At 40.9% G+C, this 19,943-nt stretch overlaps 1 protein-coding gene and 1 pseudogene across 2 annotated transcripts in view; both read right to left on the reverse strand.

The window, feature by feature from the left end:
• The window catches only part of GRIA3 (glutamate receptor, ionotropic, AMPA 3), a 491,170-nt gene that overhangs the window by 107,752 nt on the left and 363,475 nt on the right, over positions 1-19,943 (reverse strand). For both annotated transcript variants that reach the window (XM_006862852.1, XM_006862853.1), the window contains exon 11: positions 158-534. In XM_006862852.1, the coding sequence (XP_006862914.1) occupies positions 158-534 (377 nt within the window). The remainder of the gene's footprint in view (positions 1-157; positions 535-19,943) is intronic.
• Positions 1,497-2,364, reverse strand: LOC102837698 (annotated as a pseudogene).

Below are 19,943 nucleotides of genomic sequence, written 5' to 3' on the forward strand. Positions count from 1 at the left end.
GATACAAGCAAACAAAGCGGCTTGATGATCAATTTTGTAGTTGGATGGAATGTTAAATGAAAGAAATCTGGATTTGAGGTGGGTGAATACCAGATGTACATAAATGTAATATAGCCATCAAATGCAAGGAGGCACTGGGAATGACATGGAAACAAACCTTGGAGAAATATCACATCCTTGCTGCATAAAGGCACCCAAGGAAAACCAAAGACTGTTAAATATTCCAAATTCATTTGGAGGATCAGGAGGACTTTGTGGGTCACGGGGCTCTTCATTGTTGTCTTCTAAATGCCATTCATATGGGCTGAATCTGCTGACTAGGAAAAGAACTACACTGACTCCAATATAAGCGAAGACGATGCACATCCAGATCTCATAAGCCAAGGGATCCAGAAATGAGAATACTCCTGGTTTTGATTTCTGAGGCTTCTTTATCATGATGGAGATGCCCAAGCTCATAAAAGGCTTTGAAAAATCTATGACTTCTTCACGGACCAGTGTTATTGTGAGTGGAGCAACAGCTATATCAGCTCTCTGGAAAAAAACCAAACAAACAACTTTTAGAGACAGCATTATAGTCATTTGACACTTATTACCTTTTGGTGAAAATATGAAGTTTTAAATCACCATAACAAATCAACTTTCCAATGTTTAGGTTTGAAAAGTAGTAGCATTCAGTGCTTAGGTTTGAAAAGTGCTTTAACTTGATGATGTTAAGGAAAGACACTGGCCTTTTGTCCTCTGACACATGTAGACTTAGGGTAACTGACTCACTTTTTTTCCCCTAAAAATTATTATTTTACTATGTTACAAGCGTAGTGGTTACGAATCGGGCTGCGAACCTTAAGGTCAGCGGTTCGAAACTACCAGTCGCTCCGCGGGAGAAAGATGAGGCTTTCTACTCCCGTAAAGATTTACACCCTCGGAAACCCTGTACAGGTTCGCTATGGGTCGGGCCCGACTCGATGGCACTTAACAACAACAACAACAACAATGTTACAACTCAACTTGTATTCCCATATGACAATAACACCATTTAACTCATCTTTTCTTAATTTACATGTTCTTTGCCCCCACACTTGACTGGAAGTTTCTGTGAGGCAAGCCCAATAGCCCACCTCTTCACCCCCAACACTACCACCACTATGAAATATAATACAAGATCATAGAACTCAGTTAAATACTGGTTGTTTGCTATCTTATAGTATCCTTAAATTATTATTTTTTTTTCAAGGAAAAACTAAAACTTATTTAATATAATTCACAAAATTCAGTAGGTCATAATTTTTCTACATGTGAGAATTACAGAGTTTTAAGGGGCAGAAAAAAACCAGTATATGTGAGCATGCACACATACATTTTTATGACAGGCAGAGAACCACAGCATTTCCGAGATGGAAGAAACTGTAAATGGAAAAACATGAAACCCACACACAAGTGGCCATGTTCATTTGTGCTGCGGAGCCCTGATTCCCAGGCAAAGGTTCAATCCAGGACTAAGGAATTATGTTAAGCTCTTCAAAGTCAACCTCTTCAGAATCACAAGGGTCAATGGATGGACTTGCTTGAAGTTCTACATCAGGCAAATCAGGTAGCATAAAGTTATCAAAACCAATCTTGGTTCTTGATTCTGACTTTGGAAATGTGTGAGGGTTGAGTCTTGGACTAGAAGTCAGTGCAGGATGAAATTCATTCTTAAAGTCATCATTCTGTCTCTCAGGAGGAAGGACTGAGAAGCAGGAAGCTGGGGATAAATCAGGCAAGAGTCCTGGTGCAGCTGCCAGTGATGTCCCAAGTGGACCACTACATCCTGCTACAACACCATCTCTTCTGCCTAGAGCATGTTTTCCGACATCCTTAGTAAATCCAGTACTGACCAGGTCTGTTGGGGCTTCTGCCATAACTGTGGATTTATATGGCACATTATAGTTTTTAGCAATTTCTATCAGGTATTGTTCCACTAGAATTTGGGGTAGAGTGTCCACATTTAATTTGCACATTAGTGTTTTCAGTTCAGGCATCTGTGACTGGAGTCGAGGAGCAGCCCAGATCAGTGTAGACACAGACTCAACCAGACCAGAATTCAGTTCCTTGGTGGCTTGGATCAAGCTAAACCGAGCCAGCAGCAGGTCACAGTATAGCTCCAGGATCTCCATGTCCTCCACAAGGTAGTCTTCCTGGATAATGTGTTCCTCCCGGATTCGAGCTCATTCATCCTTCCCAGCAGCCAAGTAGTCGGCAATCTCCTTCCTTGCTTTCTGGGTCTGCTCAGTTTTCTTTTTTTCCAGAAGTTTCAGGCGACTGGTAACCAGTTAGTTGCAAGTTGACCCGAAGGTGATCAGCTTTGAAGCCAGTGCTGAACATGATCTTACCGCCAAGTCAATTACTATAGATAAACAGCAACTAGAAAATCACCTTGCTGAGCAAGTTTCCATCAAGATGTAGATGGAATTGTTCGGAGTTAAAAATTCTGTTGTAAGATACAGCGGAAGATACAACCCACTCTCCCTTATATTATTTTTTAAAAGTATACATTAAAATATAGGTTCTTTGAAGGCAGGGACTCAATCTTCCAATTTTTTATGTATCACAGCAACAGATTCTAAACTAAAGAGACTATAGATACCTAAAACTAAATTGTTGATTAAATATGATATATGCAAACATGAAAGAATTCTGCATGGGCAATCACAAGGGTAAAGAAGTTATTTGAATACATATGAATTTCTCGAATATGCCATATTTTTCTGATGACAAATACCAGTGTAGCACTCACACGCATTGAATCAATAAAATAAATGCATCATTAATGTACTGCATAATTAGCTCAGGCAAAGGTAGAAAATTTTTAATATTAATCTTGTGAAAGTAAGCACTGGGAGTTTCTGCACTTCTTTTTTTTCCTTTCCCACAACTGTTCCTTTGCAAAGGTGGGCCTTAAAAGGAACACATAAAAAAAAAAAAATGCTTCTAAGGAAAGGGTTTTGAATGGTATATCAAATATAAAGTTAAAATACCAGTTTTGATGATCAAGTTTTTCTATTTTAAACACAACTATGCCTTAATACCAGTGGGTGGAGGTGGGGAAAGAAGAACAACGAAGTCAGAGGAAGCAATGTCTGAGATGTAGCACATTTTTCAAGGAGTTAAGTTTTATTTATTTATTTTTTTAGCAGTTTAAAATATTTATTATTTCACAGTTTCTGTAGGTGATGTGGTAGCAGTTCAAACTCACCAGCTGTTCCTCAGAAACCCTAGACAGGTTCGAGATGAGTTGGAACTGACTACATGACACTTACCAACAACAATGTAGGTGTACTTAACAGGGTCCTCTGCTTAGGGTCTCACAAGGCCACAATTAGGTGTCGGCAGGACTGCGTTCCTTACTGGAGGCCCATTCAAGTTGATTGGTAGTCTAATTCACTTCCTTGAAGTTGTAGGACTGGGGCCCCCATTTCCTTGCTGGATCTAGTGTTTGTTCTAAGCTGCCACGTTCCTTCTCATGCTTTCCAAGTGGCCCCCTCTAGCAAAGGCCTGGCAAGTTCTTCTCATATTTCAAATCTTTCTGACTTTTAAGGGCTTATGGGATCAGGTTAGGAGCCCTGGTGGTGCTGTGGGTTAGACATTGGGTTGCTAACTATAAGGTTAATGTTCAAACCTACCATGTCCTCTGGGGGAGACAGATGATACTGTCTGTTCCCATAAAGATTTCCAGTCTCGGAAACCCTATGCAGGGTCGCTATGAGTCAGAATTAAGTCCATGAAAGTGAGGTTTTGTGTTTTTTTTGGTGATCGTGTTGGGTCCTTCTGGACAATCAAGTGTAACCTCCCTGTTTTAAAGTCTGCAACCTTAATGAAAGGAGTTCTGGTGGTGTAGTAAGGAGCCCTGGTGATGGCTGTGGGCCAAAAGTTTCAGGGATTAAAGTGTGGATATCTTTGGGGAGTTATTATGCCTAGCACAACTACTTGCTATGTAAAGTTGAGTAATTCAATTTTTTCTTTACCTATAAAACAATGCCATCAACCTCAAAGGGTTGTTTTGAGGATTAAATAAAATAACTATACTTAATTAGGAGTCCTGGTGTGGAGCTGTGGGTTAATGCACTGGACTGTAAGGTTGGTTTGAACTGTAAGGTCGGTGGTTCAAACTCACCAGCTGCTCCTTGGAAACCCTATACAGCATCACTATTAGTTAGAAATGACTCCGTGGCACTTAAAAACAACAACATAATTAAGTACCAACTTCATGCTCCGATTATTGTACTGGAAATACATAACATGTGTTAAGGGTCCAGGGAGTAATTTCCCGAGAAATGTCTTCTAATCTGGAACTCACAGAGTGGTGTGTAGACAGACATCTTTTGCCAGTCTAGAACCATGATTGTACAGAAATGGAAGCTTTTAATTTTAAAAGCAATTTTATATAGGGCTAATGCTCTGGTGGCATAGTGGTTACGAATCGGTCTGTGAACCTTAAGGTCAGCAGTTTGAAACTACCAGATGTTCCGCAGGAGAAAGATGAGGCTTTCTGCTCCTGTAAAGATTTACAGCCTTGGAAACCCTGTACAGGGTCGCTATGAGTTGCAACCGACTCCACGGCACATCACGACAACAACGATTGATTTAAATGGAGATTATATTTTGTCTTTTTAAATTTCACTTTTCTTAAAAGTAATTTTTATTGATTTTATAAAAGTCTCAGTCTATAATGATTGGATTTTTTTTTTTTTAACTTTTTGTTGTGAATTGAGTGAAGACTTACAGACAAAATCATCAGTTTCACCTTCAGTAAGTAATACACTGTGTTTCATCTCAATGATTGCAGTCCTTTCCTTGGAACAACAATCGTCTGCTTCCTCCTTGTGGCTCCTATCCGCCTTCCACCTACTTTCCCAGCCCTTCTTGCCATTGTCTTTAGGTACACGCTATCCCTGCCCTACATCCAATTCTGAATGTTCGACTGTTCCTCATTCATAGTGAGCACATTTTACTGGTGGTGTTACTCCCTCTATATACCTATCTACTACTTGGCTGAAAGAGGGTGTGTTCCTTTCCAGACCTGAAGGGTGGTCAGTGGCCACAGTCTTAGGTTCCTCCAGTCTCTTTCTGACCAGTAAGTAATCCTGGTATTTGTTGTTGTTGTTTTTAAATAATTTTGAATCTTGTTCTACGTATTATGCCACTCTGTCCAGGACCTTCTAATGTGATCCCATTCAAAGTAGTTGGTAATGGTAGCTGGGCACCATCTAGTTCTTCTAGTCTCAAAGTCGTGGAAACTGATGTTCACGTGTTTCAGTAGTCTGTTGGACTAGTTGATTGCAAGCATCTTCAATTTTCATCACTCTTCCTTCTTCTGTACATAGAGAGACCAATAGCTAGCTGTACCTTAGATAGCAGCTCATGAGCTTTCAATATCCCAGACACTGCTCACCAAAGTAGGATGTAGAAGATTGTCTCTGTGTACTATGTTGTGCCAATTGACCAGGGTGTCCCCTGAGACTATGGTCCTGAGCCCCAGGCTCAGCTACTCATTGCCTTAAGATGTTTGATAAGATCTAGTTTGCATCATTTTGCCTGCTATATGCACCACCACATTCACAGTGGTATTTACAAGAAAGGTAAACACTCATGTACCAATAAGGGTTTAGAAATTAAAAAAAAACTGATTCTAAGTCATTTACATGACACTTAAGTCTATACTTTTGGCTTCTGACAAGGCCAACCATAATTTATCCCAATATCACAAGTTATTTAAAAACAATGCTCTTTTGCACAGGGAGCAAGTGGGAAAAGTATCATTGTGGGGATTGCTATCAATAATATCAAACAAAGTGTGTATGAATTGTTGAATGAAAAAGTGATCTGCTCTGTAAACCTTCACCCAATTCACAATAAAAAATAACAACAACAATAATGCTAAAATAATTCTCTTTGCTCATTAATTCTAGGGAGATTGTTATAGCAGTAAATAGGGGCAATGACCTAAAAATCATTTACCAGAGTCACTTAGGGAAACAGTTTGCAAAAATATGAACAAAACAGCACACTAAAGCTTTGTCCCCTCTCTACCTCTAAGAAATACATTGATCAAAGACTCAAGAAAGACCCAAAGAAAGGATTCTACAAAAGCAAGGTTTAAAAACTTGACTCATAGTCTGGGTGTAACCACTAGATTAGATGGAGCAAATGAAAAGTAACTTTAAAAGATTAAAATATTTTGGAAGCAGTGAGTTTTTGTTAATGGGGGAGAAACAACTCAGAAACAGAGAGTGAAAATGGTTTCTTTCACAACTTGAAGAATGCAATCAATGTCACTGAATTGTACATGTAGAAATGCTTCATTTGGCGCTATGTATTGTGCATAGTCTCAGCAACAATAAAAAGAATAAATAAAATTAAGCAAAACCGCTGTCTCAGCTATGTTGCTGTTGTTAGGTGCCATTGAGTAGGCACAACAGAATGAATGAAACACTGCCCAGAACTGTGCCATCCCTACAACTGTTGCTATGCTTGAGTCCATTGCTGCTGCCACTGTGCCAATCCATCTTATTTGGGGTCTTCCTCCTTTTCCAAGCATGATGTCTTTCTCCACGGACTGGCCCCTCCTGATAAAATGGCTGAAGTATGAGAGACAAAGTCTTGCCATCCTGACTTCTAAAGAGCATTCTTTCAACACAGATTTGTTTGTCTTTCTTGCAGTCCATGGTACTTTTAATATTCTTCTCCAACACCATAACTCTGTGGTCTTCTTTATTCATTTTCCAACTTTCAAATGCATATGAGGCTATTGAAAATACCATGGCTTGGGTTAGGTGCACCTTAGTCCACAAATTGACATCTTTGCTCTTGAACAATTGAAAGAGGTCTTGTTTGTCTAGCAGATTTGCCTAATGCAATATGTCTCAACTATTGTTATTGTTAAGTGCCATAGCGACCCTGAACAGGGTTTCCGAGGCTGTAAATGTTTCGCCCGCAGAACCGCTGGTAGTTTCGAACTGCTGACCCTGAGGTTCGCTGCCCGATTTATAGCCATTACGCTACGTTTAATTTGGGGGCAGGGAACGTGCAAAAGAGCCTCCAAACCAGGAGTACTCCTCACACTGGCCTTCCTGAAACGGGGAACAGGCTTTTCTATTCCTCAGACCTAGGTTTGGTTGCTCTCCTAAAAACATAAGGCGCCTTCTTGCTTTTTCATTTCTACCAAAATCACAGGAGCAGATTTACTAAGCACAGCTACTTAAGTCAAAGGATCCTGGGAGGAGGGGGGTAAGTGGCACTGAGGGTTAGTAGTGACACTGAGTGAAGAGCAGGGATTCTAGAGACGCTCAGCTCCTGACGTAGGAGCCCAGCGACAGTGCCTGAAGGGAGACGCCTAGGGGCCAACGCCTGAGATGTGAACCTCTGAGGGGAGAACCTGGCTGAGGCACTGGGACAGTCCTGGGAAGAAGCGGCTGCCCTGGAGCTACTGTGGAAAGGACTCAGTGAGCCTGGGGGTCTCTCAGTCGTCCGGCCTTCCTGCCCCCAGCCTGGGCCTGGTCCAGGGAACCTGGTTCCGGGCCGTTTGGAAGGGCCAGACCGGCAGGGCGCTCAGGAGCACCACATTGGTCTCCGTCTTGTGGATGATGAACCAGTTGTTGATCCTGTCAGGGGTGAGTCAGCGCCGCTGGAAATACCTGTTCAGCCTAGTTTTACGACTTTGAATGACATGTAACTCAAGCAGGTTAAGAAATACTTTTTAATAATTTAAGGGGAAAAGTAGATAATAAACTTCTAGTACTTAACTTCGTGTGAGGCACTATGCTAAGCACTTTATACTCACATACTTTTATACTTGATAAGTGACCTCGAGTCAGTTCTGACCCATAGCGACTCTGTATAGGGTGTCCGAGGAGTAGCTGGTGAGCTTGAACCACCGACCTTGTGGTCCAGTGCTTATCACACTTAAATTCTCACAGCCACCTTGAAGTTGGTACTATTATCATTCCCATTTTAGAGATGAGAGCATTAAGGCACTGAGAGACTGGATTAGAACCTTGGTTTTCAAATTCCAGAACCCACTCTCTTGTGTTGTTGTTATTAAGTGCCATCGAGTCAGTTCCGACTCATAGCGACCCTGTATAGGGTTTCCGAGGAGCGACTGGTGAGCTTTGAACTGCCGACATTGTGGTTCAAGCTGACTTAGCAGTCCAGCACATTAACTCACAGCTCCATACCAGAACTCTTAGTCACCATAATAGTCTAACTCTGTAGATACTTTCAGAGTCCTGATGTAACTTGTAGGATAAAACTGGACTGCTAACTACAAGTTAAGTGGTTCAAATCCATCAGCTGCTCCTTGGAAACCCTATACAGGGGTCGCTACATGTCAGAACTGACTAGCCAAATAACAACAGATACTTGCAGGTTTCTACTATTCATTATTTTTACATATAATTACCAACCTCAGCCAACTCCTTTGGAGTCCCTGGGTGGTGTAAAGAATTATGGTGGCACTAAGGATTAAGCCAAAAGGTAGGTGATCTGAACCCATCCAGAGATGCCTTGGAAGACAGATCTGGAATCTGCTTCCAAAAAGTGACAGTCTTGAAAACCTTATGAAACACTCTCCACACATGAGGTCACCATGAGTCAAAATTGACTCAAAGACAACAACAATGAAGCAGATAACAAGACAGACAAAACAGACAAAAATACTCTCATGGAGGGCATTCTACATCCTAGTGGCAATTGCAGAAAGTACACATTTGTTGAATGAAACCTGCTAATCAAATCTACCATGGCAGCTCACCACCATCTCAAAGTTACCATTTCTAAGACTAACCCTAACATCTGTCACTCCAAGGTATATTTTCTTACACATCTCTGAATGATGCTTATTCCAAACCTTTCCCAGTCCCCAGTCCTTACTAGTCAGATTCTCTCTGCAGATGATCTTGCCTCTTACTTTACGGAGATAATGGATGCCATCTGATAAGAGCTCCCTTACCTCAGTGTCCCCCTTGCCTCCTTCTCAACTCATTGCTTCATCTTCATCCATCCCTTCTGTCATTCTCATCTAGAAGTGAGCTCATAGAAAGTGATCCTTTTCTTTTATGGTTTAATTTGCTTATTCCTTGCATCCCACAATCTTCCATCTCTTCTTAAAACTCAACTCCATCTATAGTCTTTTTTACATCATTAATGTCTCTTTTTGCATTAATCTAGCCCAATTTTTCTCAAAGTTAGTCCCTGGACTAGCAGTGTTAGTGTCTCCTGTTAACTGGTTAGAAATGCCAAGTCATCATGCGTACTTAATCAGACACTGTGCAGTTGGGGCCCAGAAATCTGCATTTTAACCAAGCCCTCCAGATAATCCTGATGCTTGCTGTAATTTGAGAACCATCAATTTATCCTATTAGCTTAAAGCCTGTATTCAGGTAATTACCTTTACTAACAATTAAAAACAAAACAAAAACTACTCCTCCCTCACCTTTTTTTTTATCTTATTTCCTTAATTGGAGTCCTGGTGTGACGCTGTAGGATAAGCCCTGGACTGCTAACTGAAAGGTCAGTGGTTCAAATCCACTAGCTGCTCTTCAGAAACCGGAACAGGGTCACTATGAGTCTGTACTGACTTGAAGACATTTACCAGCAACAACCCCTCCTTAACCGTGGTGACATCTCTCTATTGTCACTAAATTTCTTGAAAGAATACACCTTTGCTACTTCTTGAATTCAACACCACGGTCTCCTTAAACTGTAGGATAAGCACTGGATTGCAAACCACAAGGTCAGTGGTTCAAACCCACCAGCTGCTCTTTGGAAACCCTGACCAGTACTGCTATGACTTGGAAGCCACTTGATGGCACTTGATGATGACGATATCTCCTTAAAAGGAGCCCATATGGTGCAGTGGTTAAAGCACTTGGCCGATAAATGACAGGCCAGTGTTTCGAACCCACTAGCTGCTCCATGGGAGACAGATGTGGCAGCTGGCTTCTTTACAACCTTGGGAACCCTATGGGAGCAGTTCTACTCTGTCCTATAGAGTTACTCTGAGTTGGAATCAACCCGATGGCAATGGGTTTGGGTTTCTTTTTAAAACCAGTTACCTTTGAATTGATTCTGACTCAGGTGACTCCATGTTTGTCAGCACAGAACTGTGCTCCATAGTTTTCAATAGCTGAGATATTTTAGAAGTGGATCACTAGGTCTTTCTCCAAAGATACATCTAGGTGGACTTGAACTTGTAGCCTTTCTGATAGGAGCCGAGTAACTAACCTGTTTGCATCATCTATGAACTCTCTTTTCTCTTTATACATCTGCAGTCTAATCTCTATCCTCTCCAATTTACTGAAATGATTTCTGAACTCCATACTTGGTTACCAAATTCAAACCTGTTTGCTCAGATATAACTGCTAACGTGACACTATTGGTCTTTGATACTGAAGGATATGGTTCTTCTCCTACCGCTCTGAATGTTCAGTCTCTGGCTTTCTTCTTAGTTCTGCTCTCTCAATCAGTTTGTAGCCCCACAGTTATTCATGCTACCTGGCTCCAGAGATCATCAATGGAGGTTTGTAGATTCAGTGAGAGTCTTTTAGGGTTGTTCTTTACTTTCTCGTCTCATCTAAATTGCCATCCTTGTCCATTCATCCCAGTTAGACTGGAGAGGAGCCAAAGATAAATAACCCTTTTCACTGAGGCCAGATCTGATCATAGAAACAAAGGCTACTAAGGAGAATGGAACTGGCCAGAAAGCTTTTTTTTTTTTTTGTCGTGGGGGGAGGCAGAGCCGTTTAGTGGTGGTAGCTGGCAAGAGCCTTATCATGAACGTTTCTCCTTCCTCCTCAGAACATGCAAGTGCCCCTCTAGTGTTGCTTTCTATCTGATTTTATTTGAATTTAATTACTTCATTTGACTAGGGTTGTTTTTATGGTTTTTTTTTTTTTTAGTTTGTAAGTCTAAAAGAGTGATAGGTTTAGGAAACATTGCTTTTTCTTTGTTTTGGAAGGAAAAATTAAGGGGCTTTTATGGAAGAAAATCACTTTGGACTAACACTAGGGGAAATGGATTTTTTTGAGGAGTCCTGTTAAAGCACTTGGCTGCCAACCAAAAGGTTGACAGTTTGAATCCACCAGCTGCTTTGTGGGAAGCCCTATGGGGGCAGTTCTAGTCTGTCCTATAGGGTCCCTATGAGTTGAAATCAACCCGACAGCAGTGGTTTTCATGCTTGATTTTTCAAGTAAATGAAGAAAGAATTTTGGGAATCTTGACTTCTCTTAAAAGAGATACACAAAATAAACAAAAACTAACTCAATAAGTGAAACTCAAATCCAAATCCATTGCTACCCAACTGACACCAACTCATAGGAACCCTACAGGACAGAGTGTAACCGCCACATAGGGTTTCCAACGTTGTAATCTTTATGGGAAGTCCTGGTGTGGTGCTGTAGGATAAGCAACTGGACTACTCACTACAAAATCGGCTGTTCAAATCCACTAGCCACTTCTCAGAAACCCTATACAGGGTCAATATGAATCAGAACCAACTTGATGGCACTTAACAACAACAAGAACAATCTGTAAGGGAGCAGACTGCTATATCTTTCTCTTGCAGAATGGCTGGTAGGTTTGAACTTCTGACCATTTGGTTTGCAGCACAGCACTTAAACACTGTACCACTAGTGCCCCCCTGTAAATAAGACACCTACTGTTAAATACTGACAAAGCAGGAAGACTTGTTAACTGGCTCCCAGGAATACTCAGCCAAAGAACAGATTCCCAAGGGAGGCCATTTGGAGTCTGAAGTACTTTTGAAATCACAAAAGACAAGAGGAAGAATCTATTTCCCTCAGGCACTTGCCTTTTTTCCTCAGCCAGGCAGTTTTTGCCTTTTCTGAATTTTTTTTTTTCCTAAGGAGGTTTTTCAAAGTACTTGGAGTTTGTTTTTTGTAGGGTGCTCCTGAAATGAAGAATGGAGTTATATCTGTGTTCAATTAAGCCTCATTGTTGTGAATCTGCCTCTAAAATAAGAATTAACCATGCTTAACTTAAGAAAAAAAAAGACCTATCACAGATGGAAAAAGACAAAGGGACACTAAAAAACAGGTGGAAGAAGTTTCAGCCAATAAAAGAGAACCAAAAACTCATGGTGACCCCACATGCTTCAGAGTCGACCTATATGTACTCCACAGGGTTTTCAGTGACTGTACTCTTTTAGAATCAGATCGCCGGGACTTTTTCTGCATCAGCACCACTGGGTGAATTAGAACCACCAACCTTTCAGTTAATAGTCCTGCTGAATATTTGCTCCACCTAGGTACCTAATCCACCCACCATTAAATTGATTCTGACTCATAGCAATCCTGTAGGACAGAGTAGAACTGCTCCCTAGAGTTTCCTAGACTGTACAGTTATGGAAGTAGACAGCTCCATCTTTCTCCTGCAGAACAGCTTTGTGGTTAGCAGCCCACCGCTTAACCTTCTGCACCACCTTTAGGTCCTTTCAGGGACCTAAACAGAGATACTAATTAAACCTCAAGGATAGCCAACTTGATGAGGAGATTTACCAATCCTTCTCACCTCTTAAGGAGTCCTGGGGGTGCAGTGATTAAGTGCTTGGCTGCTAACCAAAAGCTTGGTGGTTTGAATCCACCAACCACTTCCCAGGAAAAAGATGTGGCAGCCTGCTTCTTAAAGATAAATATACCCATTGCCACTGAGTTGAATCTGACTCATAGTGACCCTATAATATTGAATAGAACTGCCCCATAGGGTTTTCAAGGCTGTAAATCTTTACAGAAGCAGACTGCCACATCTTTCTCCCCTGGAGTGGCTGGTGGGTTTGAACCACCAACATTTCTGTTAGCAGTTGAGTGCTTAATTATTGCATCATCAAGGTGCCTATTCCTAATGATTAGAACTTTGGAAACCTTATGGGGCAGTTCTATCCTGCCCTATGGGATCGCTATGAGTCAGAATCATGAGACCAAAGTAGCAGAATAGTCATGTCAACTCATAGCCAGGCCTTGCTCCTACCATCACTACTCCCTCCCCCATACGAAAAAACCGTTGTGATGGTTGGTTATTCTGAGATTAGGACTTGCTTGGCATAGTGTATGTGAATCAATCAACTTGATTATTATAATGGGGAGGAGCAGGTAACTAACTAGTGTCCAAAAATACCCGTTTAGTTCTCTTGGGACTGCCACAGCATGCAGATGAGGGGGAAGGTCACTTGCAAGGCAAGTGAAAGATTTAACAAGCCAACATTGATGACAAAGTAAAAAGGCAGCTTCCCAGAGGGCATTTCTTTCCTGGTCTCCGCTCCTGTGAACTAGCTGAGGTTGGGAGAGAGTATTGTTAAGAATTACGGATGGCAACAGATACTAGTAATGGTAGCACAACATGATTAATATAATTGGTGTCACTGAATTGTACATGTAAAAATGTGGAATTAGCAAATGTATTACCTATGTTGTTTACAACAATTAAAAAGCTCACCTTGTACTGCTTTAAGAAAATAGAATTATGGATGGGGATGAGGAGGTGAAATTCTGACTCAATAATGAAGTGCTGTACTATGGTGTCCTGAACAATTCCAGAGGCATTTTGTCCTCAAGCCTTCCACCTGTGCTGGTACCAGCAGTAGGCAGGACATTTTCAGAAACCATAAGGTGTTCCACTTTATGGACAAAATACTCAGGGTGCATGTTTACTAGCACTTTTGCTTGCACCTTGAATACTTTAAGGATTTTAATCAATCGGCTTAAGAGTGGTTGTATAGGCTCAGTAAACATACCAAATTAGGATTTCTTTTCCCACTCACCACTAGAAAGCTAGAAGCCAACTGCATTATGGGGATGGAGAGGATTTAGCATGAGGAGACTTAAGAGGGGGCTTTAAAAAGTTTGTGGAAAATGGAATAGAAAGATAATGGAATTTTTCAAGTTCCCTCATATAATCCTTTTCATAGGTGGGCTTCCAAAGTCATACACATATTTTGGAAGCACTAAAAACACAGCAAACTCATACAATTAAGAATGGTGCACTTAAAAATCTGACATGTTTAAGATGGAAACGACCATTTAAAAAAAATGTTTCGAGCTATAATACTTGTTAAGTGTCGTTGAGTTGGTTTTTGAGGAGAAGCTGGTGGGTGGGTTTGAACTGCCAACCTAGCAGTCCAGTGCTTATCCTACAGTGCCACATTTAAAGTGTTTTCATCTGATTATCTGATACAAAACTTGTAATCCACCTGAAGGCTATGTATGAGCAGGAGTTTATCAGTTACCATTTAAAAGCACTTTCTAAAAGGAATGAGAGGGGATGGGAAAGAGAGGGGAAGGCAATATGTATGGCAGGTAATACAGAAAGACCCCAGAGAAGAGGCAAAGGTGCCCTGACCCCTTAACCCTCTATCAACCGCACTGTTCTAGTGGCCTTTGGCATACATTTTCTTTGGAAAGTTCAAATATATTGGAGAAAGCAATGGGGCAGGACTTAAATTTCTTTATTGGCTGTACTCTACGGGATATTTGCTGTCTGTAATTGTTAAGATTTGCAGAAAGGGATGAGGTCTATTGAAATCTGTGCAACAACAAGCAGTGTCACAACAGGATATCCTCATTTCTTCATCCAGAACAGATGTCCCTGTCTAGATCTAGTGATTAGGGCCTCTTGTCCTTGGGGAGTTGAGAGCATTAAATACAAAGTGGAGATTAAGGAATGTCCCTGGAGCTGGATGAAGGCCTTCTGAGGTGAAATTTGGTTGGAAATATATCCCAAATATCTCTGTTCAGAATGGCAGACTTCCATGCATCACTAATGCTCCTTCTTGGAGTTTGTATGCATCATTGGAAGAGAGGGGCAATTTTATCAAACTATCAGCCCTTCTGCCAAAACCCAGTGTAATCACCTGAAGAACAGAAGAGACTATTTGGCATCTATCACTGGACCTTTGCTTCTCTGCCTTTCAGCTGGAAGGACAGATCGACTTTCTGCCTTTCTTAATGGAACATGAATCTATCTTACAATAGTGACAACCTAAGAGATAATTTCCTCTAGGTGGAGAAATGTCAGTGTGAATAGCATCTATAAAATTGCCATTTGTCCTGGGAACATGAAAGAGTCTGGGGACACCCAGAGGATGTGACCTGGAATCAGCTGTCTTCCTCTCCTATCTCCATCCTCAAGTTCTCTGCAGTTTTCTAAACCAGAGGCACCAATCTGGATAGTAATTTGGCCTTTCCCAAGGTACCCCCTACTCTTTATCCTTCATTTTAAGTGCTAGGAATATAAGAAACATGGCAACTGACCACAGTGAGGTGTTCTTTCACCAATTAGGGTCTCAATTTCTTGCTAGCTCATTTCCTGACATTTTTAATTGGGTCTTGTCTCCACTCAAAGGGAGGAAACTCCCAGTTGTATATATTGGATTTTCAAATATTTCAACTGATAACCAGAGATGTTCACTACAGCTAAGCATGATGGGGTTCTTCGATGGAAAACTTTATACTCCAACTAGTTGTTATGTCCCTTGAAGGTAGGAGGGGGATATCACATTTCACTCCACACTAATTTCTGATATGATATGCTAAGTGAACTGAGTCAGAGTGACTCTGTGGACAAAACATTGATTAGACCAGGAGTGAGGAAATCTGAGTCTTAGCTTTGTCAAACTGTGTGGTTTTGTGACTTTGTCACAATTCCTGTCACCAATCCTACCCTCCATCAGGCCTTGTTTTCTTGTTTACCCACTGGGTAGTTCTAATGTCTCATCCTGGCTGGTCCCCATATCCATCTGCAAAATGAGTCACAATGTAGGTAAGGGATGTCTAAGAGCTTTCCTAGCAACAAAATTCTGTTTTAAAATGCCCTCTAAAACACGTGGTATTTGGAAACCATAAAAACTTGTGGTCTGTAAGGTATTTGAGCTGAGGGCAATTACTGTGTGGCGATGTTACAGACATCTAGCTCAAAATCAAAACTGCTGAAAGCAGGTGGACAGTCCATAATGTTCTGAAGAGCTTACATAATGGGACACATTGTGTCCTACTGACGTTTGTTTCAAAAATAGCCTTCTTGAAGATCCAAGGTGCCCCAAACATCAACCTTGATTTAAATTTCTTTAGAGAAAGAAAACTCATTTAGGAGTCATATGAAAAGGAGGTTGATTGGCTCCTTTATTCTTTAGCAAATTTAATTCATTTTGACTCTTTCTTGAGATGTTAGTGGCAGATACTGACGTCTCCTTTGCGAAGCGTTCTTCAACTTAGCTTTCTTCATTTTTAACCTCCTGCTCTAATCTGTTTTACATACTAAATACATATGAGAAAATACCCTAAATATAAAGCAGTGCCTATCGGTGTAATTTTCATGTTCATTATAAGAAATAGCTCCATGCTCTCCATCTGTTTGCTCATTAAACACTTAAAGAAATTGCTGGGGGAGGGGAGACTCTGTCCCCCCACCCCCTTTTTAAAGCAAGTTGGCAAAACACAAGAGGCCAGACTTGCCAAAAACAAACGCTTGGTCCTTGCTTGTGTAACTTCTCAGAAGTAGTAACCATCTAGACAAACAGGTGCCAGGATAGATAATCATGCCTTCCTTTGAGCTGTTTATTGGGGCATTATGACCACCGTGTAATTTAGTGTAATTGGTAGAATTATAGTCCACCTGTATGCTGTACTGATTAGCATTGTTGAGAACTAGTATAGTCATCACTGCTAAGCAAAAACGGATTGAACAACAATTAAACCATCCTGTTTGCTGTGGGCTGTTCTGCTAGTCAACTTTCTCATAAATAAGGGGTTTTCTCTTTCTCTGTTTCACTACAGGTGGTTACTGACTAGATTCAGTCACCTCAGGGCATTGGACCCAAGATTTTGGGGTAACAACACTAAAGAGCTCTCCCTGGTAATTGAGTTTTGATGGGCTGGTAGAGCTGATAGAGCTCATGTCAGTTACCTTGGACTAATGGAAACTGATGCTTTGAATTTTCTACCTGACTACTATGGCCAAATACTCTTTTCTCCAGAATGGTTAAGTCGCCAAGAGCAAATGCAATAAATTTCAACTATCGCTCAGGATGGAATAGGCCTGAAATGACACTTTGGCTATTGGACAGTATAATGTAATAGGAAAAAGCATGGACTCCATAGTTAAGGTTTGAGCCAAGCTGTTTGGTCTTTGACTTCTCTCTACACCTCAATTTTATCAGCTGTAAAATGGAGTTAATAATATTACCTCCCTCACAGGTGTGCTGTGAAGATTGCATGAGATAATGTCTGTAAGCACTTAGTACAATGTCTGACAAACCGTAACTATTCAACAAATGGCGCCTAATAATATAATTATAATACAGGATTACGTCCAACTATGGAATCAATTTAATGAATAGCATCCAGGCATCCAGTGCTGGACACTGATTTATTATTATTATTTTTTAAAGTGAACATCTGCTATATACTAGATAATGTACTAAGTGCAGAGGAGAGTTGTGAGCAAGAAAGGACTTCTTGGAGCCTGAGCGTTAGGGAGATAAGGGACAGGAAGAAAAACTGATGGCCAATTCCTAAAGTAAGAGGTTAGATCTGTGCCAAGATGTTTGAGAGCTTCCCAGGATCAGCAGAAAGCACAACAGGTGTTCTGCTCCTTGTTTAGCTCTCTCTCTGACCATAGAAGGTCTTCTCTTACCCACAGCTGGGTTTTCATGAATCTCATCTGTGACTCAACCTTGCCCCAGTTTCTAGGACCAACCTTGATCCAAGACAAGAGATACTTGGATGCAGTCTTATAGCTGGAGTTTGAGCTTCAAGTTGCCTTGTTGCTTGTCTGGTTGGAAGATGGTGCTCCAGTTTTGATATATGGGGTCCAGCCACATATTAAGCTCTAGTTTTCTTTCTGTGCCCTTATATTTAGAAATGAACATCAGCCTTTGTGCTTGTTCCTAAGAGCCTGTTCCCAAAACTTGTTTAGCGACCCTTCTACTCTTAGGGTTGGGGAGCTATGCTTTATTCTTGCTGGTTCTTATTTCAAGCACTGGAGTCAGTTCCCTGACCTCTAGCTAAGGCTCAGTGCGTTAGATGATTTGAATGTTTGCTTCTTGCCAATTGGGACTTCTTGGCATCTCCATTCCTAGATTCCTCTGTGTTTCCCCTTTCTGTTGTCTAGACTGGGACCTATCATTGCAGGTGGAACTTCAAATATTTCATGGAAAAATAAACTTAAAAAAATTAGAATTTTTCCGCAAACTTTTTGAAGCCCTCTCATACAAGTGCTAATTCACAGTATTATCATTTCTTGATCAGCCTATGGCTAAGCTCTTGATACTTTTTGTTTCCCTCAAGTCAGTTTGATTCATATTGACCCTATGCACAACAGAACAAAACACTGCCCAGTTCTGTGCCATCCTCACAATTGTTGTTATCTTTGAGCCCATTGCTGATGCGACTGTGTAAATCTATCTCTTTGGAGGTCTTCCTCTTTTTCGCTGACCCTCCACTTTTCCAAGCATGACTGCTGCTTCCATGAGTGTTGACTTTGGATCCAAGCAAAATGAAGTCTTTGACAACTTCAATATTATTTCCATTTATCATGAATTTATTTATTGGTCCAATTGTGAGGATTTTTGTTTTCTTTATATTGAGGCGCAATCAAAGGCTGTATGTAGTCTTTGATCTTCATCAATAAGTATTTTAAGTCCTCTTCACTTCTATCAATCAAGGTTGTATTATCTGCATATCGCAGGTTGTTAACGAGTCTTCCTCTAATCCTGATGCCATGTTCTTCTTCGTATAATCCACATTTTCAGATTATTTGCTCGGCATACAGACTGAATAAGTATGGTGAAAGGACACAATCCTGGTTGGTGTACCTCATTCCTGGTTTTAAACCATTTAGTATCCTCTTGTTCTGTTTGAAGGGCTGCCTTTTGGTCTATGTACAGGTTCCTTATGAGCACAGTTAAGTGTTTTAGAATACCCATTCTTCGTAATGTTATCCATAGTTTGTCATGATCCACATTGCATAGTCGATAAAGCACAAGTAAACATCTTTCTGGTATTCTTTGCTTTCTGCCAAGATTCATCTGATGTCAGCAATGATATTCCTTATTTCACATCCTAATCTAAATCTGGCTTGAACCTCTGGCAGTTTCCAGTTGATGTACAAGCTCTTGGCAGAGTCATACTATTCATTCATTATTTATTGACCTTCTACTATGTGCCAGTCTCTGGAATATTGACATGAATCAGACATGGCTTCTAGCCTCAAAGAGTTCATCTTCTAATAGGTCAGCCAAAATTGTAAATAGATCATTACAATACAGGGTCAGAAATATTATAAGAAAGCAAACAGCAGGAGCACCTAACTTAGACTGCAGATGTGTAGATAAGATTAGGGAAGGCTCCTTGAAAGAGGTGACACCTTTGAGTTCTGGAGGACTGGTAGGTGGCATTAGCAGGCTACAGAGAGGCAGAGGCACTTCCAAGCATGCTCTGAGTAGGAGCTTGGTACTTTCAAGAAACAGCACATGCTTGCTACAGCAACAACATGAGGTGTGGAGGGGAAAGAGTACAAGATGAACCTAGAGAAATATGTGGGCATTAGATTATGAAGTGCCTTATTTGCCATGCTAAGGAACTTGCATTTTACCATGACTTTTAAAATGGAGTATTAAAGGCATTTGGAAATCTGATTTGGCAGAGATATGATACCAGATGAATGACTGGCAAATAATAGTATGGATGAAGAGTATGTTTGGATTTGAGATGTTTAAGAGTAGAATTAAGATAGGAGCAATGAAGGGAGCAATGAAGAGAGATGCCCAGCTTTTCTTGTCTTAGGTGACTAGGCGGGTGGTGATTCTGCTGCCTAGGACAGGGAAGACAGAAAGGACAGATTTTCAGTAGATAGCAGGCTGTACACAATGTTGCTAAGTAAAATTCCACAATTCTACT

Source organism: Chrysochloris asiatica, unplaced genomic scaffold (assembly GCF_000296735.1).
Source record: "Chrysochloris asiatica unplaced genomic scaffold, ChrAsi1.0 scaffold00051, whole genome shotgun sequence".
NCBI lineage: Eukaryota > Metazoa > Chordata > Mammalia > Afrosoricida > Chrysochloridae > Chrysochloris > Chrysochloris asiatica.